Genomic DNA, 26,274 nt, shown 5'->3' with positions numbered 1-26,274 from the left:
CTTAGAGGAAATTGAAAACTATTCAGGGAAACCCATTAAAACATGTTGTTTGACTGAGACAGAATCACTAGAGAAAAGAATGGAAAGGCTCACAAATAGTCTCCACTTAGAAAACCTCAATTCAGAGGAAAGAAATAGTATTCTCAGAGTATTTGCGAAATACCCCTATCAGGTCCGCCTTCCAGGCGATCGTTTGCAAGGTACGAATGTACTCACTCACAAAATTCCAACTAACGATGAAATTCCGATTTCCACGAAGCAATATAGGTTTCCTCCAATTCATAAGGAGGAAATTCAGAAGCAAATTAAGGAACTCCTCGCGTCTGATATAATTGAACCCTCTTCGTCCCCATATAATTCCCCTATCTGGATAGTTCCTAAAAAGGCCGATTCCGCGGGCAATAAGAGATGGCGTATGGTGATAGATTTCCGGAATTTAAATGAAAAAACAGTCGCGGACGCTTACCCACTTCCCAATATCATCGACATTCTTGACCAGTTGGGAGGTGCAAAGTACTTTTCAGTGCTTGACCTTGCTTCTGGTTTTCATCAAATCCCCATGGATGAGAATGATAAGGCCAAAACAGCGTTTTCCACACCAAATGGACATTATCATTTCGCGCGAATGCCTTTTGGTCTCAAAAACGCCCCTGCGACGTTTCAACGTCTCATGGATCAGGTGCTCACTGGTCTTCAGGGTACAGACCTTTTTGTTTATCTTGATGACATAGTTATTTATGCTTCATCTCTAGAAGATCATGAACGAAAATTAGTTAAATTATTGGGTAGGCTACGTACAAGTCGATTGACATTACAAATTGATAAATGTCGTTTTTTGCAGACTAGTGTCACCTATCTAGGACACATTGTCAGTGATAAGGGAGTAATGCCTGACCCTGGGAAAGTAAAATCGGTTAAACAGTTTCCAATTCCTAAATCAGCAAAAAACATTAAAGAATTCTTGGGTCTCATTGGTTATTATCGACGTTTTATCCCCAACCTCGCGAAAATTTCCCGGCCATTGACCCAGTTGCTAAAGAAAAATCAAGTTTTTAATTGGAGTGTGGAGTGTCAAAATGCTTTCGAACACTTGTGTGAACTCCTGTGTAAAGAGCCCATACTTCAATTCCCCGATTTTGAGAGAATTTTCATTGTTACGACAGATGCTTCACATTATGCTCTTGGAGCTGTTCTCAGCCAGGGTGAAATTGGCAAGGATTTACCCATCTCTTATGCTTCAAAGTTATTAAGGGGTGCAGAACTCAATTATTCCGTCATCGAGAAAGAATTGTACGCAATAGTCTTCGCTGTAAAGTATTTCCGCCCCTATTTGTATGGAACCAAATTTCAACTAGTGACAGATCATAGACCTTTAGTATGGGCCCATAAGATTAGGGATCCAGCATCACGACTCCTTCGTTGGGTATTATTATTACGGGAGTATCAGTATGAAGTAATCTATAAGCCAGGACGACTAAATTCTAATGCAGATGCATTATCACGAAATCCTACAGATCTAGCAGACTTATCAATGGCAAATATTAAGTTTACGGAAAGTTTATTCACTGAAAATAAGCCAATGGACTTCCTGACGATTCGCTCACAGAATAGGAGCTTAGTGACAGATTGTCAAAGTAAAGGATTGAGCGAGATCCAAAACTCAGACCCCATTGAGCGTAATGAGAGGTCCAGTGTGTGTAAGATACAGTTCGTTAGTGACAAGGGAGAAATTCAAACTCTAGGTCAGAGGGCCCCTGGAGAACAGGAAAAAGTTGGCCAAACGGACACAGTACTGTCTGTAGGGCATCCCACTGACCTGAAGGAATCCTCTGCTTGTCCTAATGAGTTAATGAGTTGTGATGTAAGTGTGAAGGTTGTAGTTTTTCCGGGCCCGGAGGCATGGAGCGGAGGCATGCCCAGTGAAGTTTATGACTGTAAGACGTGCACGCATGATCCAAAAGAGTTACAGAATATAATAGGAAGACAACGAAAAATACTAACACAGGAGGTATCCAAAGGAAGTCCTATTAATCAGAGTTTATTAAGCAATCAATTAAAAGTCTGTGAGAGTAGTCCCAACGAGGATAGTCGTGTTTGCCAGGAGTGTGCTATTTTGCATATGGAGAATACTAGGTCTATCTTCCACTCAGATCCAGAATTAGAACAATTACCTCCTTCTATTCAAGTTATGGATGAACAGTTTCCCAATGAAATAAGTGATTACGATGATTGGAATAGCTCTTCAGACGAAGAAATTAAGGCCCCTGAAAAATCCGTAGTAGTTAAATATGGCAAAAGAGTGAAGAAACATACCCCATTAAACATTTTCAGTGACACTAGAGATGGCATTTTTATGAAGAAGGACAATATCGCGACCTTCATTTCCGCTGATTTTAAAATAAGAACTCCAGTCTTTCAAGAACTTTTGCGAAAAAAATTTATTGATGAGAGTAAATTCCCGAAAGATAAACCCGAAATCGGTGATGTTGTAGTGTTCAGACATGGAAGTTTTCATGTCTTTCTAGTTGTAATCAAAGATTCAGCTGAGGCTAAAACCACTTTAAATAACGTGAGTCTGTGTATTTCAAAGTTGAGGGAAATTATGGACTATTTTGATGTCAGAACTGTGAGAATCGCGACGACTGGGGGCGGACTTGATAAGCTACCCTGGGGTAATATCAAAATGTACTTGGAAAGAACATTTCCGCAAGGCTACCACATAACTCTTTGCCTAGATCAAACCGAGGTCCCCGCGATTGACAAGCGAGAAAAAATTATAAAAGAAATGCATGAGTCCGCAGTGGGTGGTCACAAGGGTGTGATAAAAACTTATGGTAGAATTCGACAGTTGTATTTCTGGGAGAATATGAAATCTCAGATTCAACACTTTATTAAACATTGCGTGACTTGTCAGAGGAATAAATTGGTTCGAGTAAAGACTAGACAACCAATGATAGTGACGGATACCCCACAATCAGCATTTGAGAAAATTGCACTCGATATCGTTGGACCATTACCCATTACTACTTCAGGCAATAGATATATTCTAACTATCCAAGACAATTTGACTAAATATTCACTAGCCGTTCCTTTAGCCCAAACAAAAGCAATTGATATTGCAAAGGCCTTCACGGAAAATTTCATTTGTGTTTTTGGTTGTCCGGAAGCAATTCTGACTGATCAAGGATCAAATTTCATTGGGGAAGTAATGAAACATTTAGCAAAATTATTCAAAATTCAACAGTTAAAGACTACAGCATTTCATCCTCAGACTAACGGGTCTCTCGAGAGAAGTCACTTGGTTTTAGTCGAGTATTTGAAGAATTTTATTGACTCTGACAGAGACTGGGATACTTGGATCAAATATGCTATGTTCTCATATAATACATCCGTTCATGAGTCAACAGGGTTCACACCACATGAATTAGTTTTTGGTAGATTAGCGCGTATCCCATCTAGCTTCGTAAAAGAGAGCAGAACACCTGTATATACTGATTATTTAGGCGATTTAGTAGATAAATTACGTACCACACAGTTAAGCGCAGCAGATAATGTTGATTTAGCAAAATTTAGATCTAAGCTGTATTATGATAGGGCTATGAATCAGAGACATCACTCACGTGTGATATTTTTAATTAATGATGCTAAAACCTGTAAATTAGATGCGAACTATCTAGGACCATATGAGGTACAGAAAGTTACAAACAACGAGAATGCAGTGATAAAATTGACAGACTATCGAACGAAAACTGTACACGTAAATAAGTTGAAGCCAGCATTTCTACAGAAGAAGTAATTAAATAGAACATAGACTTCTAAGATTATGTATAAAGAGATAGCAAGTAGTAAACTTTAAACAAGTAATAACATACATAAGATTCCTATTAAGATGAATTGAATCATAGAATAAGTGTCTAAAAATTAGACTCGTGTAGAGTCTAATTTTTATTATATGGGGGAAGGTGGATGTGTGATGTCCTGGGCTTGAATATTATAGATGGCACTATTTATCGGCCATTTTAATCCGCGAGTTTTTGAGTTATTGTTTTAGGATAAAATTTTAATGTCGTTGGAAAAATTTTATAATAACATTTAAAATAAAACCATAAGGACAAACAATGAACAGGGGATGAATAAATTGACTGTCGTGAGAAAAACCGTTGGACGAAAAACATAAATCTCAAGTTGTTGAGTTTTAATCTAATTTATTACCCTCAAAACTCTGGATAAAGGGCGTTCTTTGTAAAACTGAAACTTGAAGACAAAAAGGCAAGTCAACGGTCACGGTTCCAAGTCATGAAATTTGAGCACTGCTTATTTTAAAGGTTTTCTGGGTTACATCTTCGACACATGTGGGATCCATTGTTCATTGTTTGTTGTACAAGGAGAAATCTAAAACCTTCCAAGAGGAGGACTTGCGTGCGCCACTTTTGGGGACTGGTGGGGGTTACTGGACCCAACCCTTAGAAGTCTAAGTTGAGATAAGTTAGTATTAATACAATTATCCTGCTAGCAGCTTCTCTCCGTTAGCCTGTTCAATTAGTTTTTCAAAATCTAAATTAGGATCAGTTATTAGAATAACTTTTGTATGAGGATACAAAATACGGTTAGTTTTTACCAAATAAAGTGTTAGTGTGCTCTTCTAAGCAGTTGTGTAATTGTTTTATTATTGAATTACCCAACAATTCAATTACCCTCAACCTGGAGAAACAGACTTCGATGGAGTCCTCATTAGAGGTTTAGCGGGTAACGAACCCACATTCGAAGATTGGCGCTAAATACTACTCACCTGGCGCCACCATTCTCCTAGTTACCTAGGGAGGACATAACAATTGGTGACAGCGGTGGGATAGCCGCATCCATCGAATCTTGAATTTGAATTTGGAAATTCTGGAAGTTTTCGTGACAACGGTGCTGAGCCAAGCAGAGTTCCGGTGATCGCAGTCAAAGGGTCCAAGGGCAGTTGCAGCCAAGCAGTTTCCACTGACAAGACAACGCAGTTTCATCCGGCAGAATTTCTTGTGGTGTTGAGTGAAAATTGAAAAGGGCAATAAGTGAAATTAAAGTGAAATTAGAGTGGAAACGTGAAACATTGGATTATTAATAATACTTCAAAAATTGTAAGTCTAGATATAAGTATTGTTATTGAGGGTGGATAAGTCAGAGTATTGCCCAGGTTTTCTGCGGTTTTACTGGGTAGTAGCGAGATACACTGATGATAGGCCGCAGCCTCGTCCATACCTTGTAAAAGAGAGCACAAACTAATTCAAATTTAAATTATCAAAGTAGTTTAGTAAGGAGAGAAGCTCTGAACTTATTTTATTTAGGAATTTATTGTTTGACATTAGTTAAATTTAAGTTTTTAAAATGCCGCGCACCCGGAGAAGTAGCAGAAATATGCCAAATGCAGAAGGGTCGGTGCCCACAACGCATGCTAGAGATTCAGGTTCGATAAGCGATATTGTTACTACTAGCACAATTAACGCAAACGACATGCAGCAGCCTTTAGTGTCCATCAAAGATATCTCCAATCTGATTCCCAATTTCACTGGAGAAAATATTCCCGTAAATAATTTTATCGATTTGTGTAAACAAGCAGTCGCGCTTGCACCTTCTTCCCATCATATGTATTTCACGCAACTGATAAAGTCCAAAATTTCCGGTAAAGCCAGCCAATACATCGCGAATCAGACCACTTTGACTATTGACGGTATTTTTGCCAATTTAAAACAGGCTTTTGCGCCTCGCCAGACTTTATCACAGTGGCAAGGCTTACTTGCCAATGTCCATCAGAAATCTAACGAGAAAATCATAGATTATGTTGCAAGAATAAATGTTTTGATTCAGGGAATCACTGAGTTGGTTCAAGAAAAATATCCCATTGATATCGCACGCGGGGTTTTAGCTACGACTCAGGAAGGAGCTCGAGACAGCTTCGTTCGCGGTTTGAGAGGTGAATTAAGTTCACATGTCGCGAATGAAAAGCCCATCAGTTTTGAGGCGGCTGTTAAAATTGCAATTGAGAAACAAAAAGAAATTGAACAACGTAATGATTTGTTTAAGTATGAACAATCTAAAGTTTCATTTGATACACAAAATCACGTTACTTCAAATAACCAACGAAATTTCCACGATCGTCATTTCCGGCACTTCAAGAATCAGGGCCCGTATAATTTGCAAAATCGACCCCAGAAATATATACCTGCTAGAGTCAATGCTATGCAGATTCAATCTCAAGATTCCGGTAATCTATTCAAAAATCGTAGAATTTGTTATGCATGTGGCAAAATGGGTCATATGATTAATCAATGTCGCAGTAAATTCCAGCCGGGATATTGTGTGAATTGTAAAATAACTGGGCATACGTTTCGTAATTGTCGTCGAAGTAATTCTGCTGGTAGTAGCCAAAATACCCCATCAAGCTCTCAAAATTCTCCACAAAAAGCGTCAATTAATATTAACCAGGCTGAACAAATGACACTCCCATGCGTAACTATCACAAGTGACGATTTATTAAATATGAAAAATTGACTTCTTATCGACTCTGGGGCTGACATTAATTTGTTGAAGAAAAGCGTTCTAAAACCTAGTGTCAAAATTAATCCAAATAAACGTTTCGTCTTAAGAGGAATCACCCCAGGGTCTGATGAAACGATTGGTGAGGCTCATATTATTTTTAATTCAGTCCCTTGTTATTTTCAAATTGTGCGTGGAGATTTTCCGATCAAATACGATGGCATACTGGGTGCACAATTTTTACGGGACGAAAAAGTAACCCTATGTTTTTCTAACAGTAGTCTGCGCATAAATAGTAAGGGAATCTCAATTCCATTAATGCAAACCAGAGTTACCATTCCTCCTCGTTGTAAGAAAAAAGTGGGAATTCACATATTAAACACTGAAATGAAACAGGGGTATTTACCGAGACTAAATTTGGGGGTTGGTGTTTATGGGGGAGAAGCGCTGGTCACAAATAACCAAGGAATTTTGTGGATCTATGTAATTAATTGCAACGAGAAGGAACGAGAACTCAATATTCCCGCGCAGTACTTAGAGGAAATTGAAAACTATTCAGGGAAACCCATTAAAACATGTTGTTTGACTGAGACAGAATCACTAGAGAAAAGAATGGAAAGGCTCACAAATAGTCTCCACTTAGAAAACCTCAATTCAGAGGAAAGAAATAGTATTCTCAGAGTATTTGCGAAATACCCCTATCAGGTCCGCCTTCCAGGCGATCGTTTGCAAGGTACGAATGTACTCACTCACAAAATTCCAACTAACGATGAAATTCCGATTTCCACGAAGCAATATAGGTTTCCTCCAATTCATAAGGAGGAAATTCAGAAGCAAATTAAGGAACTCCTCGCGTCTGATATAATTGAACCCTCTTCGTCCCCATATAATTCCCCTATCTGGATAGTTCCTAAAAAGGCCGATTCCGCGGGCAATAAGAGATGGCGTATGGTGATAGATTTCCGGAATTTAAATGAAAAAACAGTCGCGGACGCTTACCCACTTCCCAATATCATCGACATTCTTGACCAGTTGGGAGGTGCAAAGTACTTTTCAGTGCTTGACCTTGCTTCTGGTTTTCATCAAATCCCCATGGATGAGAATGATAAGGCCAAAACAGCGTTTTCCACACCAAATGGACATTATCATTTCGCGCGAATGCCTTTTGGTCTCAAAAACGCCCCTGCGACGTTTCAACGTCTCATGGATCAGGTGCTCACTGGTCTTCAGGGTACAGACCTTTTTGTTTATCTTGATGACATAGTTATTTATGCTTCATCTCTAGAAGATCATGAACGAAAATTAGTTAAATTATTGGGTAGGCTACGTACAAGTCGATTGACATTACAAATTGATAAATGTCGTTTTTTGCAGACTAGTGTCACCTATCTAGGACACATTGTCAGTGATAAGGGAGTAATGCCTGACCCTGGGAAAGTAAAATCGGTTAAACAGTTTCCAATTCCTAAATCAGCAAAAAACATTAAAGAATTCTTGGGTCTCATTGGTTATTATCGACGTTTTATCCCCAACCTCGCGAAAATTTCCCGGCCATTGACCCAGTTGCTAAAGAAAAATCAAGTTTTTAATTGGAGTGTGGAGTGTCAAAATGCTTTCGAACACTTGTGTGAACTCCTGTGTAAAGAGCCCATACTTCAATTCCCCGATTTTGAGAGAATTTTCATTGTTACGACAGATGCTTCACATTATGCTCTTGGAGCTGTTCTCAGCCAGGGTGAAATTGGCAAGGATTTACCCATCTCTTATGCTTCAAAGTTATTAAGGGGTGCAGAACTCAATTATTCCGTCATCGAGAAAGAATTGTACGCAATAGTCTTCGCTGTAAAGTATTTCCGCCCCTATTTGTATGGAACCAAATTTCAACTAGTGACAGATCATAGACCTTTAGTATGGGCCCATAAGATTAGGGATCCAGCATCACGACTCCTTCGTTGGGTATTATTATTACGGGAGTATCAGTATGAAGTAATCTATAAGCCAGGACGACTAAATTCTAATGCAGATGCATTATCACGAAATCCTACAGATCTAGCAGACTTATCAATGGCAAATATTAAGTTTACGGAAAGTTTATTCACTGAAAATAAGCCAATGGACTTCCTGACGATTCGCTCACAGAATAGGAGCTTAGTGACAGATTGTCAAAGTAAAGGATTGAGCGAGATCCAAAACTCAGACCCCATTGAGCGTAATGAGAGGTCCAGTGTGTGTAAGATACAGTTCGTTAGTGACAAGGGAGAAATTCAAACTCTAGGTCAGAGGGCCCCTGGAGAACAGGAAAAAGTTGGCCAAACGGACACAGTACTGTCTGTAGGGCATCCCACTGACCTGAAGGAATCCTCTGCTTGTCCTAATGAGTTAATGAGTTGTGATGTAAGTGTGAAGGTTGTAGTTTTTCCGGGCCCGGAGGCATGGAGCGGAGGCATGCCCAGTGAAGTTTATGACTGTAAGACGTGCACGCATGATCCAAAAGAGTTACAGAATATAATAGGAAGACAACGAAAAATACTAACACAGGAGGTATCCAAAGGAAGTCCTATTAATCAGAGTTTATTAAGCAATCAATTAAAAGTCTGTGAGAGTAGTCCCAACGAGGATAGTCGTGTTTGCCAGGAGTGTGCTATTTTGCATATGGAGAATACTAGGTCTATCTTCCACTCAGATCCAGAATTAGAACAATTACCTCCTTCTATTCAAGTTATGGATGAACAGTTTCCCAATGAAATAAGTGATTACGATGATTGGAATAGCTCTTCAGACGAAGAAATTAAGGCCCCTGAAAAATCCGTAGTAGTTAAATATGGCAAAAGAGTGAAGAAACATACCCCATTAAACATTTTCAGTGACACTAGAGATGGCATTTTTATGAAGAAGGACAATATCGCGACCTTCATTTCCGCTGATTTTAAAATAAGAACTCCAGTCTTTCAAGAACTTTTGCGAAAAAAATTTATTGATGAGAGTAAATTCCCGAAAGATAAACCCGAAATCGGTGATGTTGTAGTGTTCAGACATGGAAGTTTTCATGTCTTTCTAGTTGTAATCAAAGATTCAGCTGAGGCTAAAACCACTTTAAATAACGTGAGTCTGTGTATTTCAAAGTTGAGGGAAATTATGGACTATTTTGATGTCAGAACTGTGAGAATCGCGACGACTGGGGGCGGACTTGATAAGCTACCCTGGGGTAATATCAAAATGTACTTGGAAAGAACATTTCCGCAAGGCTACCACATAACTCTTTGCCTAGATCAAACCGAGGTCCCCGCGATTGACAAGCGAGAAAAAATTATAAAAGAAATGCATGAGTCCGCAGTGGGTGGTCACAAGGGTGTGATAAAAACTTATGGTAGAATTCGACAGTTGTATTTCTGGGAGAATATGAAATCTCAGATTCAACACTTTATTAAACATTGCGTGACTTGTCAGAGGAATAAATTGGTTCGAGTAAAGACTAGACAACCAATGATAGTGACGGATACCCCACAATCAGCATTTGAGAAAATTGCACTCGATATCGTTGGACCATTACCCATTACTACTTCAGGCAATAGATATATTCTAACTATCCAAGACAATTTGACTAAATATTCACTAGCCGTTCCTTTAGCCCAAACAAAAGCAATTGATATTGCAAAGGCCTTCACGGAAAATTTCATTTGTGTTTTTGGTTGTCCGGAAGCAATTCTGACTGATCAAGGATCAAATTTCATTGGGGAAGTAATGAAACATTTAGCAAAATTATTCAAAATTCAACAGTTAAAGACTACAGCATTTCATCCTCAGACTAACGGGTCTCTCGAGAGAAGTCACTTGGTTTTAGTCGAGTATTTGAAGAATTTTATTGACTCTGACAGAGACTGGGATACTTGGATCAAATATGCTATGTTCTCATATAATACATCCGTTCATGAGTCAACAGGGTTCACACCACATGAATTAGTTTTTGGTAGATTAGCGCGTATCCCATCTAGCTTCGTAAAAGAGAGCAGAACACCTGTATATACTGATTATTTAGGCGATTTAGTAGATAAATTACGTACCACACAGTTAAGCGCAGCAGATAATGTTGATTTAGCAAAATTTAGATCTAAGCTGTATTATGATAGGGCTATGAATCAGAGACATTTCCAGCCGGGGGATTGGGTATTTTTAATTAATGATGCTAAAACCTGTAAATTAGATGCGAACTATCTAGGACCATATGAGGTACAGAAAGTTACAAACAACGAGAATGCAGTGATAAAATTGACAGACTATCGAACGAAAACTGTACACGTAAATAAGTTGAAGCCAGCATTTCTACAGAAGAAGTAATTAAATAGAACATAGACTTCTAAGATTATGTATAAAGAGATAGCAAGTAGTAAACTTTAAACAAGTAATAACATACATAAGATTCCTATTAAGATGAATTGAATCATAGAATAAGTGTCTAAAAATTAGACTCGTGTAGAGTCTAATTTTTATTATATGGGGGAAGGTGTGATGTCCTGGGCTTGAATATTATAGATGGCACTATTTATCGGCCATTTTAATCCGCGAGTTTTTGAGTTATTGTTTTAGGATAAAATTTTAATGTCGTTGGAAAAATTTTATAATAACATTTAAAATAAAACCATAAGGACAAACAATGAACAGGGGATGAATAAATTGACTGTCGTGAGAAAAACCGTTGGACGAAAAACATAAATCTCAAGTTGTTGAGTTTTAATCTAATTTATTACCCTCAAAACTCTGGATAAAGGGCGTTCTTTGTAAAACTGAAACTTGAAGACAAAAAGGCAAGTCAACGGTCACGGTTCCAAGTCATGAAATTTGAGCACTGCTTATTTTAAAGGTTTTCTGGGTTACATCTTCGACACATGTGGGATCCATTGTTCATTGTTTGTTGTACAAGGAGAAATCTAAAACCTTCCAAGAGGAGGACTTGCGTGCGCCACTTTTGGGGACTGGTGGGGGTTACTGGACCCAACCCTTAGAAGTCTAAGTTGAGATAAGTTAGTATTAATACAATTATCCTGCTAGCAGCTTCTCTCCGTTAGCCTGTTCAATTAGTTTTTCAAAATCTAAATTAGGATCAGTTATTAGAATAACTTTTGTATGAGGATACAAAATACGGTTAGTTTTTACCAAATAAAGTGTTAGTGTGCTCTTCTAAGCAGTTGTGTAATTGTTTTATTATTGAATTACCCAACAATTCAATTACCCTCAACCTGGAGAAACAGACTTCGATGGAGTCCTCATTAGAGGTTTAGCGGGTAACGAACCCACATTCGAAGATTGGCGCTAAATACTACTCACCTGGCGCCACCATTCTCCTAGTTACCTAGGGAGGACATAACAGATGGCGTTCACACCTGGTGACAGTTTTTTTTAATCGTCCGGTTGGTCAATTGCACGGGAATAAAAAAATAATCATAGCGGTCTTGAAATTGACGTTTTTTTAAAAAAACACTTGGCTTCTTTCCAAGCTCGTATGGTTTACTGGTAATTAATTTTATTTCATTAAAAATGAATAATAATGACGAGTTCAGTAATGTTTACGTGGAAAAACAACAACTCCACATGCGACTACGCCACTGGTGCGGTAAGCGCCCATTCCCTTCCATCCAAATGGGAGAAAGAGAGAGACGTAGAAGATAAAACGCGAAGAGAAGGCCTGGAGTCTCGAGGCAGCCATACCGTGGAGGCTCTCTTGCCCCATGCCATCCTCTCCCTATACCCGTAGCTAGTTGTTTCTTTTCCTTTATTCCTTTGTCGGAAAGTCGGCGTCGAGTCTCGCTTTTTTTGAAGCTAGAGTGAGACGAAGCCCCGGGTGGGAGCGAATATGCGGAAAGACGGAGTGAGACGAATTGGTGAAGGGCGGAGGGAGGGGCGGGGGTGAATACGTGGTTGAGGGGAGGAGGGAAAGACAATGAGATAAAAAGAAGAATCAAAAGTCCTAAAAAGTTGGGGAAATATTGCAGCCGGAGAATGCTGAGAGCGAAAACAACGTCTTAAGGTTTTTGCCATCGGTAATGTAGAGTTTTGAGGTTAGAATCGGTTGGAGTGACCCTAAAGGTTCATTGACAATCTATTTTGACGAATGGCGAGTCGTCAATGGGAGGTAAGAGATGAGATGAAAATAAGACTCGAAGACCCTTAAGGATGGAGTAATATTGCAGTCGGTGGATGGTGAGAGTGAAAACAACTTCTTACTGCTTTTGCGATTGGTAAAGGTTTGAGGTTAGAGTTAGTTGGGATCGCCCTAGAAATTAATCGACAATGTCTGTTGATCCGTGAAATTCTGGATGACTCAAGGGGATGGGACAATCCCCCGAAATCGACAGTTTTTTTTATTGTTCTTGAAAGGTTAAATGGGGCTTTGTTGGTTATTTGCAGGTTATCCCATATTCTTTGAATGAATGAAAGGGCGAACAATGGCGAAGAGTCATTTACCCGTCGAAGATCCAGTCGTAACTGGAGAGAAGATGAAGAGGCAGAGGAAGAGAGCAGAACTGCCGGATAGTTCCAGAATGATGAGAGAATGTTCTGGTTCTCCGGGAGATATCTGCGAAGGTAGCAAGTTTAGAATAATTTGCCACTGGACTTTTTGGGCATGAATGTTATCCTCTGAAAAAAAGTGCTCTAATATTTCCTCGTAAACGTGTTGGCTGGAGAGATAATTGCGGGGGTATGTGCACGAAATTATTTCACTGGTTGTTTTATTGTTTGCAAATTGTATTCGGCACTAGGGCGTGTGCTGATCAGAAAATCTAAAGAGCTGAAAGGAATGTGAGAACTATTCCGTTTTTACTATTTGATGAACGCTTGAACGCATCTGCTCTGTGCCTAAGACGACTTTTTTGTTCGTCGTACGATCTATTGTGTGCTGGCTCTTAATCCTGAATAGGAAGAGGATAATTCGGAATTACCCGTTTTAGTTATGGATAGCTAAGCAACAACGAGTGTGGCCACTAAGTGGAATGGTGGCCACAGGGGATCACCGGCCTCCAGGAGCTTCCGAAAAAGGAATATGGAAATCTCCAGGAATTAAAGTGGTTGATGAACTGAATTAATTGAGAAACCTAACAAACAAACCCCCAAAATTCTAAAAACTATCCGAAACATAGATCAACTCGATAAATAAGACAAGGGATTTCCCGTTACACAAACAACACACAAGTTTGCAACAACACCATCAAAAATCCCCACTCAACCCAAAACGCTCAAAAACAACAACAGATCTTCGTCTTCTTGCCCACAAATCTCTAGATCAAAACAAAAAACCCCCCGTTTTCCCTCGCCCAAAAAAAAAAATCCTCAAAAGGGCCCCGGGACAGGGTCCAACGACTACGCCTGGTGTTGTTGTGGGCCGTTCTGTAGGGCAGAATATAGGATAAGGCCTATAATACAGTTTTACCGGCGAGGCCGTGTTCACCACGGGGTTACCAACACACAGGCAAATACAGCATTCGGTGCATCGGGTTTTTTCGAGCCTGAGTTCCCCCTGTTGCGGTGCTCTCTGGCAGTCAGCAGAGTACAGAGAGTGTGTGCGGTTTGCCGGAAAGGGGCGTCTACACTTTTTCAAATCGCAGTGGTGGGGCCCCAGGTGCGGAGGGGGCGAGGGCTGTTGGAGTCGTTCGTGGGCCGGACGGAGGGACGAGGGGGGTAGGGAAAAATAGAGAGAGAGAAAGAGGGCAAAAAAAGTGAGACAGAGAGGGAGTATGTCGGCACGTTTGATCTGAGCCGCGGGCGCCGACAAAGCGCTCGTCCAAGCCCTCTACCCCTCCCCCTGCAGTACCCCCCTTCTCCTGCCGACGTTTTGCTGCCGCGCGAGAGAAACCCCGGGGAAAAAGGAGAAAACATTACTCACGGGTTTTGTGAAAGGAGAAAGATAACATGAGGGACAACTACGCGGCATGAAATTCACCGTGATTAAAAAAATGAAAAAGGCAAAAAGAAAGGGGGTGGCTGGGGGGGTGTTTGACGGAGAGGGGGGGGGATGTGAAGGAAAAACAGAGAATCCCAGCTGCTCGGCAAAAGAGTGGTACTAACGGGCAAAGAGAGGATGAAAATACGAATATGAGTAAAAAGAATGACGTTAACGCGAGCGAAACGTCTGTCTTTTATGGGGGAAATATAGGGTTTTTTTTTTGTTAGGATGATGGATTGTCCGGAATTAATGACCATTTAGGGATTTTTTTTATTATTTCTGCGGTGGAGACGGTGGGGAATTAAATAAGAGTGACGATAACAACAAATTCAATTATCATATGTTGGTGGTTCTATTGTTATGCCGCATTTGTTATTGTTTTCAGGCCTTTTTTTTCAACTGCAGAAAGTTGAAAATTGAATAATTGGGGGAGGAGAGGGATGCAGACGGTGTGGGTTTTTTTTTCCTTTTTCCGTAGGAGGAAAAAAAAAAGTCAGGTGAGAGAATGGAATTAGTGTGTAGGATGATACTTACAAATTCTCTCATCCTCCTTTTCCTCTCTCATTCTACATGCCACTCCCCAACATCTTTCGGTCTTCTCCTATTAATAAATAAACTCACCGGCGGCGCCTTTGATTGTGACGCAAAGCCATTACATTTCCGCTTTTCCAAGTTTTGTACGGGAAAAAAGGATGAAAAAATATACAGAATGAACGGTTGAAGTTCAAGCCGGTGGAGGGATAATTGAAGAGAAGTGCTTCGAATATATGTACGTAGATACATATTTTTTTTCTCCTTTGATGATGATGAGGAACCGAGTGAGGGCTTATCTTGATATACATCAGGAAATTGCGGATGTGTATTTATTCCATGGGCTTTTACTTATGTTTAATTCATGAATGGAGAATTAAATTTAGTGGTGAAGTCATTTTATTCTGGATAATTTTTTTATCTCTGATTGCGATCGAATAATTAGCGAAAAAAGTAGAATTCTTTTTTGAAATCGAACATTTTGCGATTTATTTACTCTGTGGCGCTATCTTCCGAATGAATCGCTTTGATTTGCAGTCGGGAATGAAGAGATTTTATTGTCGATCGAGAGAGTGAATTGTTGTGATTATCAAAATGGTGGTGTTTGTATCAAAAGGTTATGTTCGTGATGATTGTGACGTGATAGTGATTGTAATTGAGTGAATAATTATCAAAATGTCATTATACGATGATTTTGACAAACATCGGGCTTCGGATAAGGTGGCAGGATGGTCCTCTGGCATTAAATTATTGCAATCGCAGTTGCAATTGAAGAAAGCCGCTACTACACAGGTATGAATATTTTATAACCTCACTTTTTTGAACATCTTTTCAACGACTCAAGTAATTATTTCGTTGCTAGTTGTTGAAAATTGCAACAATAGACAACTAAAAAATCTTTCTAAGAATAAATGAAAAGTCAGCTGTATAAAATTCCGAACGATTGTCTAGCCAAAACGAGAACAATATCGAAAAGCAACAGCAGTTCTTCCCCCAGTAATTGACCTAAAATCGAAAACAACTCTTACTCGAGAGCCCGACCGTGAGGATGACACCTCGAACAGCATTTTTCCCTCGTCAGTTCCCAACAACACAGCGACATCCGGTGAATTTGACTGGAACGTTGTCAACGAGTACGACCCCATGTGGCCAAACGAGTACGACAAAGTGGTGAAGGAACTGCGAGACATCCGAGACCGAGAGTATGATCAGGAGGCAGAGCAGAGGAAGAGGAGGAGAGAAGTAACGAGGTTCGAGGAGCCCCAGACATCATCGACCCCCAATAACACGATGGTAGTTCCCGAGAGAGACGAGGAAAGGTCCACAACGTCCAGAGGAGTGATTGGAGGCGCCGCAATAGCTCCTCCTCCATCGCTTCAGGAGTCCTCAGAGCCTCCGGCCTCTTCTCCTGCTCCTGTGTCTTCTCCAGCTACTCCCAGAGGTGATTTATTATTGTATTTCTGCAGTTTATTCTTTGTTCATTAAATTTTTTCATGTCTTATCTCGTTAATTAATTAACTTCTGATATTGTTCAGGTGGAGGTCTAGGATATGCGACATCTTCAGTGGCGGCCAAGATAATGGCAAAGTATGGATTCAAGGAGGGACAGGGACTGGGGAAGAAGGAGCAGGGGATGAGTGTTGCGCTTCAGGTGGAAAAGACGAGTAAAAGGGGCGGAAGAATCGTCGGGGAAAGGGAGCAGCTGATGCCTCCTCCTCCTCCTCTGGCGCCCTCGCCACCCAGTGGCAGCCAGGGTGTCGGAAGTGAGGAACCAAGTATCACTGAAATTATGAAGAGTCCAAGCAAGGTGTCTAAGTCATTTACATTGGTTTTTCATTTCTTCAAAGCTTTAAAATATCTATTGAATCTTTCGAGTCAATGCATTTCCCCTAGACTTAATTTAGAAAATTGTTTGTTACTCGAGTAATTCATTGGATTTTTTCCTCTAGGTTGTGCTTCTCAGGAACATGGTAGGACCTGGAGAAGTAGATGATGACCTCGAGCCAGAGGTGAAAGATGAGTGCAACACAAAGTATGGAGATGTGGCACGAGTGGTAATTCAAGAGGTGCCAGACGTTCAGGCAGAAGAGGCAGTTCGTATATTTGTGGAGTTCAAGAGGATAGAAAGTGCTATAAAAGCTGTTGTGGATCTCAATGGGCGATTTTTTGGAGGGAGACAGGTCAGGGCTGGATTTTACTCGAGCGAAAAACTGGATAACTATCAACTATTGGACTGAATCAACCGTGGATCATCAATTCCATTTAATTAATCATTTAATCAGCTTTTACAACAATTGTATTTACAGAATACCTAGCAAGACATTCTCTTTTATGTATTCAGTTCATTCGTGATAAATTGTAAATATTTGATATTTTGTGGAATTGATTGGTTTCATCGTCTTATCTCTCATCATTGATAATTCAGTTTTGCAGGTTTTTTTTGGCATTCGGTGCGGTCAGTGACAACCATCAGGTACATGTTTAAATCGCTTGCAAACTGCGCGGAGTAAATCTTTCAGTATTTCTATTTGATTGCCAATATCCTGGAATAAAAAAAGGCGTAAAATTAGGGGGGGCTATTATCGGCATTAGAAATGAGGTGAGACGTAAAGGGTCACATGAAACGTCTTATTCAATAAATGTGTATCATATTGTCACAAGATTTTTTAAAAGATGGATTAAATAAGGAAAAACTCATGGGGCAATATTTTTACCTGAAAACTGTTATGAATCTTGAAAATATGCCCGCAAACTTAGTCAATCACCATCACAAACTCCAGTCCAAACATTATTGTTTCCTCATTGAGGTGAAAATTTATAGTTCTGTTGATTCATCCAAACTCATAAATTAAACTCTGGTATTTACTCACATTATCAAGAGTGATTGTAGGAATAAACTTGAGAGGTGGTGGCAGGGCGTGCGTCATTTCCCCGTATTTGGCTAATAGTTCGGCCCCTCGGGGGCTCTTGTAGCATTTAAATATTGGCTCAGCATCAACGTGGAATCTGTCTGCACATGTGCGCGTTATATTTTGGGGCCAGATATTGCGCTCAATCATACAGGCTAGGAATTTTAATTGAACATCGGGATCTTTTATCACATCAATGGCACAGGCGTGTATTGTGTTCGCTTCGCACTCCCTCGGGCCGTGCTGGCAGTTGAAGGTATAACCATTTGGTCCCGGAATTGTCTGGAAAAATTAGTTACGTTAAAATGAGTTCTACCTTTCTACAGAGGTTTTTAAATATGTCCTGAGAAATATTGGATTTGGAGAAAAACACCATAATAATTTCTTTACCAAAAATTTGATTTTTGTTTCGTGTTTGATGATCTCGTTGATGGATCAACTTAAGAAGAAGATATTTGAAATTTTTTTTTTGGTGAGATATACTTTCAAAATTAGGTGTCATTGCGTCACATATTGTTCCACGTCACAGCTAATTATTCACTACTTATTTACGTACCGTTGCTTTGCCATATGGAACCATTTGCACAACAACATTATCAGGTATCTTCTGATATGTCGGCACCACCTGCCTCACCACAAAGCTCCTTGAGTCTGGGCAAAGGGCCTCGTAATAAACAGTTATTTTCACTTTTTCATGCTTGATCCTTGGTACGGGCATCACCGATAGCTTCTTAAAATCTCCCACCTGTATTTCAACTATTGAATAATCAAAATTCGAGAAAACAAATACTACAGAATGTGAAAGAGATCTGGGACCTCTTTATCTGGCCGAAAAACTCAGAATTACCTCATCAATCCTGTCATTCCTCACAAATATCCAAAGAAAAACAACAGCCAGAGCAATTAAAGTGAATCTGAACCACCACCTGACACCTCCAAAATTCCTCAAGCCCATTGTACCCCGACTGTAGTCCTTTTCGGTCGAATCCCACGAAATCCCCATAAAAATTCGTTCCAACTTGCTAAACAACTTATCATATCAAAACGTGAAATACTCTTCACAGTTGGACCTTTATTTGCTATCTGCTACACATCACTACAGATATGCACCTGATAAATTGGAAAAATATTATTTAAGGTGATGTACACTGCGATAAACTCAATTTAAATTGATGCAATTTTTACCCAGGCCCTCATGACACAGTCGAGACTCGAATTGTGAATCCCATTGGAGTCGGGAATAATTGCTTCAATTGGTGGGATTGATTTATTTACTTATCGAGATTTACATAATCTGTGACTGGTTGATAAGGATTGAGGACATGTCTAGAGCAGAGCGGTGGGGTTACTGATAAATTCTGGAGGATAATATCAAGACGGAAACGCTTTTATCGGTAGGGTACCAACTCTGGAGCCTAGGGGACTTTTCTGTCATTTCATATTGGAAAAATCACCTGATTTGGAGAGGGGGGAAGCAAACTCCAAGACTGGTTGCCAATGTCAGTTAATAATATCTGAATAATAACAATTACTGATATTTTCTTTGACGTATCACTTCCAAACTTTGAACTTCTCCGAAAGCCTCGGTAAATTCTCCAATCTCACGATCCATAATATCCCTAGACGACTCTCCCTTCTCTCATTGGCTGATGACAACTGGACGATAAAAAGCTCTCCTCTCTCCCATCAAACCCGTTGGTGTTTTTGTGTTGCGTAAAAGCCTCTGCGAGGTGAACGAGCCCCAGTAGATCGGTAGTGTTCCGCTGTTGAATAATCAAATTCGCATGATAATTGTTGTTAAAACTGTTAAAATGGAGATCAACTTGTACGCCCAACGTGCAAATTCAGTGATGAACGCGAGAACTAAGTGTACGACAAGTGACAATGAATTGTGATCCTTATTATCTATGATTTAGTGATTAAAATAAAGTGATTAGGGCATTAATTTATTACCAATTAACACCAAAAAGATCTCAAAGGGAGAGTAAAAAGTCAGGGAATAACACAGAGTCCCCACTTACTCTAATTGTTTTTGTTTAATCAACTGAAATTTAATAACACTTGAAGAATATTGGTTATTGACGGATTAATTAATAGTGAAGGCTCAATAATAATTCTCTTAATGGCAGCAGCCCTAAAGAAAAATCATTCACGTAGACGACTTGCTGCGCTAACATTTTTGTCAAATATATCACTCGATGGTAGTCATCGAGACACTAATTTATCATTGTTACCTCACAATGGTGTTATACACAGGCGTTTACACAGTGATGTACAGAGAAATTGTGTAACACAGTGTGAGGCTGACACATCTGCCGAGGAAACTGTTGATGGCTTGCCAGATATTTTACATATTAGGGAAGAGACTCCTGAGATTGTGCAGAAAATCATTGAACATTACTCGTTCAGTTCGGATTCGGACGGCATATCGACCAGTGGAAGAGCTAATGTATCAGCACTTGTGGATAACGAGAGGATTCAGCCCGTTCTCACGAGCATTCACGGATCGTTCAGGGAAAGGTGAGAAATTTTTCCATAATTTTTGGGGGCAGTTTTTTGTAATTCAGCCCAAACTGAATCAGCTTAAATTGACAAAAAGAAGAGAAAAATTGGCTATTCAGACAAAGTCTTCGTGTGTTTTCGAGTTTGCACACATGTCTATGTTATGCAGACGGAAACTTGAGAGAGGTAATCCTGTAATGATTAATTGACATTACATAAGTTCACTAAAGAAAGTATCAACACTATTTCATCAACATTTCTGACACTAGTAGATTCCGAGTAAAATATCACGAGTCATAGTATTCAGCTGATTGTACCGCCTGCGAAAAAGGTGTCTAAATAATTGGGAAAGAGTCCGAAGGACAAAAGGTCCAGAGGTTCTCTTGGGAAAGAACCCCGAGAATCCTATAAAAAATATTTCATAAAACATTTCGCTGCTGCTTGAGATTTATTTATTTACTGGAGATTATAGCTGTTCTTACAAACTATTCAAACAAATTAATTAAACCCAATCAAATACAGTTGGCATTCACTTGGTATTCAATTATTCTGTGTTTATTCTAGGGCTGGGACAGCTGGAAGTGACTATTCCCTTCCAGAGAGACGTGTCGGTTCTCTCCACTATAAACGACGCATTGTCCATCAAACGTCAACCCTCTCCGAGGATATAAAGCACCACTACAACAGCAGTAGCGAGAGTATAGGCTCGTTACGTTCTAAATCCCATTCTAAATCGAAAGTCAAAGGTTTAAACAACATTCAGCCATTATGTGGGAATGCTGTTATCATTCCTGAAGTCACAAGGGAGTTGCGTATGATGCAACGACCGATAAATGGCCAACGTTTTGGTGATGACAGACTTGTTCTGGTATCCTCCAAACGCGTGCCCTTCCTCGTTTTCTCAGCATTACCGTACAACAAGAATCAACGAACAAGTTGGTGAGTTTGATGTCGTTTACTTTGACTACTGGTCAATTCATACCTTTGTGGTGACTGTTGCACTATGTCTTTGTCTAGATCATTCACTCACACAGAGCATGCGACCTTACCAAGAGATTTATTAGAATTTATTCAATGTGTGAAAAGTATTCTCTCGCTGTGACACAGAACGTTTGACCTCAATTCTCAATCTTTGACAAAATTCTGTAGAATTTCGCAGCCAATTCAGTAATTTTTTTTATAAATTTGTGTAAACGTCGTACACAGCTCCCTCCCCTCATTTATCTCGTGACGTGGAGGTTTATGTGGATTTCATTAGTTTTCAGTCATTAGTTGAAATGAGTTCATCATCTCAAGTATCAATGGTTGATAATAATCCAAATAAAGTCATTAAAATTATTTTATCTCTTGAATTTCTACTATCAGCAGCTTAAGTGCTTCGTGTAGTACGACTGGATTCATAAGCAACACGGTTTCTAATCGTATTCTGCGCAGGTATCAAACAAAGTCTAATCACTTCAGTAGATGTTACAATCTCGTTATAATGTTATCAGTATATTCTAATCATTCTAATAGGGAGATTATTTTTACTGGGAATAGTGAGAGAGAATTGCATTAAAAAAATCAATGTTTAATGGAAATGTAAATGACAAAAAAAGATTAAGCTAATGAATGTTAGGCGATTATCTGCGTAGTAAAGGAAGTTGATGAAAAATGTCATAGGAGAATTTTTGTAGAGAATTAAATTTCCCAAAAAAAATGTTTCACGACATTTTATCGTCAGCCTGCTCATACTCGCGCTAATCGCCGGAAACTGATCGAGAAAAAAATGTTATCGCTGCAGTACAAATTAGAAAAAATTACAATTAAGAATGTAAACTCAGGTAATGAATCTGCTAATTAATTTAATTATCATCATGAAGGTCTGACGTACGCAGGGACACTGGACGCCGACGAAATACCTCGGGACCACGTCCCCTATCTGCAATAAACGATAATCTCGATCCCTTTGGTCTTCTCGGTATTGAGCATGCGAAAGACGGTCAGGAGATATCATACGGTCAATTATTGGTGCCTTCCAGGCAGTTTCAGCGTGAGAAGAGGATGCACATCAGCGATAGCGAGGCCATCGAGCTAACCCATGTCATGACAAATAAACATCACTTGGTATCCAGGTATGATTAACGATTTATCTGACACGACTAATTGTATATTCATCTAATTACTGCTGATCAAAATGCCAACTAGGCTAGTGCTTTGTTTATTTGTTACTGAAACAATCCCAGACACGTTTTTGATTATTTTTTTACAGGACAAAAACTATAACGTGGAATCTGGATCATACAAAGTGGTAACCAAATGCTATTTTCCAAAAATGGGAAAATTATTTTTGCATTTTATCATCTCTTCAAATCTTTGTTTCACACGTTTAATTTTTCATTTGGAACGAATTTATTATTTTCTACTTCTTGTTTTTTCGCATGAGTTTTATCTTGTGAGTGATATCCATCATTTGCTTTTGTCAGTTTGTTAATGGGCGCTGATAAAAGATTATTTTTATTGTTTTTTGTATTGAAAAGCCATGTCTCAGGGAGAGTGATGAAAAGACGCGATCGTAATCGACGATCTTGTGAGAACGATTGGAATTAGAAGAAAAATGTTCTCACTGAGAAGAAAATATAATTTTCCCAATTATATTGGTTTCGGATAATTAAACGCCTAGAATTCCCTTTCAACAATTCGCTTCCAATTCTGGTAAAAACAATATTGGACTGTTAGAATTATATATTTTTCGGTGCGTGGAATCAACGTAGCTTTTGGAATTCTTTACAAAAAAATTCGTTGCGAATTTTTCTCGCATGTCATCACTTTTCTGTAGAATCAATGAGTTTTTCACGTTTGTATGCCATGGGAATTCATTCGGCAAATGGAAAAAATGCATTGTTGATGGTTGCCTCGGTTTTATCAGGGAAATACGAGTCTGACGTGGAGCTATCTGTTTCAGGTGTCTCTCTTATGATACTGCGACTCATAGACCGTCTCATATACCTCCGGAGTCTCCGCCTTTATCTCTGGTTAATGAGTCGAAAGGTGAACTTACAATATTTTAATTGTTCTGAGAAGTTTTGATTTTCAAATCGATTTTCTCTTACTTTTTGCGGGGTAATTTTACTTAGTAATGTCAGAGTCAATAATTAAATGACTTTATTAATCAGTTGGGTTCAAATTTATTAATACGACAATGAAATTAATTACTGGAGTAACATGGAATTTTTCAGTAATATGACATTTCACAATTTAATGAGACGATAATTAATTATTCAATTAGTTATCGAGTGGGATGAGCAGAGTCTTCACTATAACCCCAATTTACTGGATGATCCGGAGTTGATTGCTGGAAAACATCGCACTCTCTTGACATTTACTTCATACATGGTGGGAAAAATTGAATTTATTATTGATTTGGTTTAATTATAGGATTAGTCCTTTAATGAGGGTTAGAGTTGACATTTACTCGCCCTTTGTAGAATATTGTTATTGGTGTAACAGAATACTGTCCCTTAGGATGACTTGCACGGGGTGCCGATTAGTATCAGAACAATGTCAATTCAATATTTTTGTTTCGGGTGTAATCGTGGAAAAGTAGATAAATAACTGACGAGGCTATTGAATGTTTTAGGCATCCGTTATTGATTACGTACGACCTTCAGACTTGAAGAAGGAATTGAATGACAAGTTTAAAGAGAAGTTCCCACATATTCAACTGACGCTCAGCAAATTGCGAAGGTAAAAGCTCTAAAAAATTTCTGAGAAATTATTATATTTTATAATAAATCAAATAGAATTTCAGCTCCGGTTTTCTCGAGAATATCAATCAATGTTTGCCAGAAAATAATGATTAACTTCATACTTCTACTATCAGGAAAAAGTTCGAGTTAATTTCATGTTTTTGTATTGAAAAAATCCGGTTCATACTGAATATTTATAGGTCATTCATCAAATTTTGTACAAAGTTTGAAAAACATTTATTCATGAGAGATTTCCATTTCAGTTTAAAAAGAGAAATGCGAAAAATAGCAAAGGTGGAATACGGCATTGACATTCTGACGGTAGCAATGGCATACGTGTACTTTGAAAAACTGATACTGCGAAATGTCGTTACAAAGCAAACTCGTAAACTCTGCGCAGGTGCTTGTTTACTTCTAGCTGCCAAGCTCAACGACGTCAAAGGAGATGTACTTAAATCACTTATTGAGGTGAGCCCCGGCAATTAAATGATTCCCATGTGATAGTCTAACGAGGAGGATTTGTTCCGTGAAATGGAGAGTTTAATTGCTTTAAAAATTTTCCTATTTACTGACTCAAAGATAAGAATGATAAAAAATATGTGAATATGAAGATATTATTTCTCTCCATTCCAGAGAACAGAAAGTGTTTTCCGGCTGAATCGCAAGGACCTAATCACCTCAGAATTTGCAGTGCTAGTTGCCCTTGAATTTGGTCTCCATTTACCCACATGGGAGATATTCCCCCACTACCAGCGCCTCATCTACGAGTCTTGACCCATCATCGGCATGACGTACTTACTAAATTGCAGAAAATTTTCTTTTTAATATGAGTAAACTATAAAAGATATCGCCCTGGCCCAACGTACCTTAAGAAACTGCAAAACTCCTTTGAGCAACATTATTTTTCCTGGTAATTAATACTTAAGATATCCCAATTCGAATAGTTTCTCAGTAAGAAAAATTTAAACATTGAAAAATAATATTTAGTAAATTCATAACCTTTTCAGAGTTTTATAAAGCCATTTTATCAGTGCTATAAATATCATTGAACCGAGAGAATGACTCATGTAGGTCAAGATAAAACTAGACTTTAATCACTTTCATAAACAAGATGAAGAGTACACATTGTTTTTATACGTGACTATGATTATCTGTTTTTTACTTTTTGTAAATATTTGCTCAATTGTGGTTTTATTTGTTGAATTTCACTGTTGAAATATTTTTTTCTCAACTCTTTGCGTAATGTCCCATATTTATATAAGATTTTCGATTTTCAATCATGGAAATACATTTTTTTGTGAAATCACTACTGCAAAATTATTCGTCATAATGATTAATAATCAGATAATTTCTCATTCCAATCGAATTCAACAGTGAATTAAGGTATATTACATTCAAAGGCTCATGGTACTTGTTTTTTTTTAATATTACGTCGTAGTATAAGTTGATACATAAAGGCATATATTTTTTGTATATACACTGTTGCCAGATGTACATTAATCGCCAAAAAAAAGGGTGACGAGGTATGTGAAAAGAGGGTATGGAATTATGTGCGATCCTAACTACAATATATTATTCTTAATCATCGATATGTGATTGAAATTTTACCTGAATTAAAAGTTTTTGTCCTTTGTTTTAACTTTCGAAGTCTAATCATTTACTTGAAGTACCATTGCCAGTATCATTTCAGCATAATTATCGGTCCAACCTGGCAGATGATTACATGATCCTGGATTACTTAGTTATAAATAATTTAGCGGTTAATTACTGCGGTGATGCTAGTCTGTTGATGCCGTTTATTGAATTATTTAATTAATTATCTATATAGTCTATGAATAAAATATACATGTTACAGAAGAAATATTATGTAGTAACTAACCGAATGTACGTGAACTATGAATGCCCGTACATGTCATATAAATGGAAAATTATTAATAAATCAGATTCGAGTAAAGATTACCTGTTGAATTTATTCCATCCAATGTGGACGAGTATTTCATTGATTCTAATTGTTCTAATTGTAATGACGTCATCGATGAATAGATTTGGGACGGAATAAAAGTAAATTAACATCTTAATATGATCAATGATCTATTTTAGAGCGATTGATAGGTGGTTTTTTCCACTCATCGCTCACACGTTTATAAAATAT

At 38.6% G+C, this 26,274-nt stretch overlaps 3 protein-coding genes across 7 annotated transcripts; 2 read left to right on the top strand and 1 right to left on the bottom strand.

The window, feature by feature from the left end:
• The first annotated feature begins 14,527 nt into the window (after positions 1-14,527).
• LOC135160331 (splicing factor 45) lies at positions 14,528-17,353 on the top strand. Its single transcript, XM_064116765.1, has 4 exons — positions 14,528-15,775; positions 15,935-16,424; positions 16,519-16,790; positions 16,933-17,353. The coding sequence occupies exons 1-4, from the start codon at positions 15,659-15,661 to the stop codon at positions 17,218-17,220; spliced, it is 1,167 nt and encodes a 388-aa protein (XP_063972835.1). The 5' UTR covers positions 14,528-15,658; the 3' UTR covers positions 17,221-17,353.
• Positions 17,240-19,241, bottom strand: LOC135160333 (gamma-interferon-inducible lysosomal thiol reductase-like). The gene is made up of 5 exons (XM_064116768.1): positions 19,078-19,241; positions 18,740-19,002; positions 18,449-18,637; positions 17,854-18,174; positions 17,240-17,526 (listed from the first exon to the last, which is right to left on the bottom strand). The coding sequence occupies exons 2-5, from the start codon at positions 18,893-18,895 to the stop codon at positions 17,440-17,442; spliced, it is 753 nt and encodes a 250-aa protein (XP_063972838.1). The 5' UTR covers positions 18,896-19,002; positions 19,078-19,241; the 3' UTR covers positions 17,240-17,439.
• Positions 18,008-26,076, top strand: LOC135160330 (CDK5 and ABL1 enzyme substrate 2). Of its 5 annotated transcripts, none has more exons than XM_064116760.1 (11): positions 18,008-18,148; positions 19,613-20,412; positions 20,959-21,333; positions 21,760-21,828; positions 22,257-22,508; positions 22,646-22,684; positions 23,339-23,424; positions 23,663-23,769; positions 24,014-24,120; positions 24,386-24,590; positions 24,756-26,076. In XM_064116760.1, the coding sequence occupies exons 2-11, from the start codon at positions 20,015-20,017 to the stop codon at positions 24,894-24,896; spliced, it is 1,779 nt and encodes a 592-aa protein (XP_063972830.1). In that variant the 5' UTR covers positions 18,008-18,148; positions 19,613-20,014; the 3' UTR covers positions 24,897-26,076. The 5 variants fall into 5 exon arrangements, with proteins under 5 accessions (XP_063972830.1, XP_063972831.1, XP_063972829.1 ...); XM_064116761.1 differs by having other exon boundaries at positions 18,010-18,148; positions 19,516-20,412; positions 21,763-21,828; XM_064116759.1 differs by having other exon boundaries at positions 18,010-18,148; positions 19,516-20,412.
• Positions 26,077-26,274: the final 198 nt, after the last annotated feature.

This window comes from Diachasmimorpha longicaudata, chromosome 3 (assembly GCF_034640455.1).
Source record: "Diachasmimorpha longicaudata isolate KC_UGA_2023 chromosome 3, iyDiaLong2, whole genome shotgun sequence".
Taxonomy (NCBI): domain Eukaryota; kingdom Metazoa; phylum Arthropoda; class Insecta; order Hymenoptera; family Braconidae; genus Diachasmimorpha; species Diachasmimorpha longicaudata.
Note: the sequence above shows the minus strand (reverse complement) of the source record. Positions and strands in the feature narration are given on the sequence as shown.

Coding starts and splice junctions, on each gene's coding strand:
- LOC135160333 (XM_064116768.1), bottom strand. CDS start 18,895: ATGGGGATTTCGTGGGATTCGACCGAAAAGGACTACAGTCGGGGTACA. Junction 18,638..18,739: donor GGAATGACAGGATTGATGAG/GTAATTCTGAGT, acceptor GTTGAAATACAG/GTGGGAGATTTTAAGAAGCT. Junction 18,175..18,448: donor TTCCATATGGCAAAGCAACG/GTACGTAAATAA, acceptor TAATTTTTCCAG/ACAATTCCGGGACCAAATGG.
- LOC135160331 (XM_064116765.1), top strand. CDS start 15,659: ATGTCATTATACGATGATTTTGACAAACATCGGGCTTCGGATAAGGTG. Junction 15,776..15,934: donor AGAAAGCCGCTACTACACAG/GTATGAATATTT, acceptor ACGATTGTCTAG/CCAAAACGAGAACAATATCG. Junction 16,791..16,932: donor TTATGAAGAGTCCAAGCAAG/GTGTCTAAGTCA, acceptor TTTTTCCTCTAG/GTTGTGCTTCTCAGGAACAT.
- LOC135160330 (XM_064116760.1), top strand. CDS start 20,015: ATGGCAGCAGCCCTAAAGAAAAATCATTCACGTAGACGACTTGCTGCG. Junction 21,829..22,256: donor TCTAATCGTATTCTGCGCAG/GTATCAAACAAA, acceptor ATCATCATGAAG/GTCTGACGTACGCAGGGACA. Junction 24,121..24,385: donor ACGCTCAGCAAATTGCGAAG/GTAAAAGCTCTA, acceptor TTTCCATTTCAG/TTTAAAAAGAGAAATGCGAA.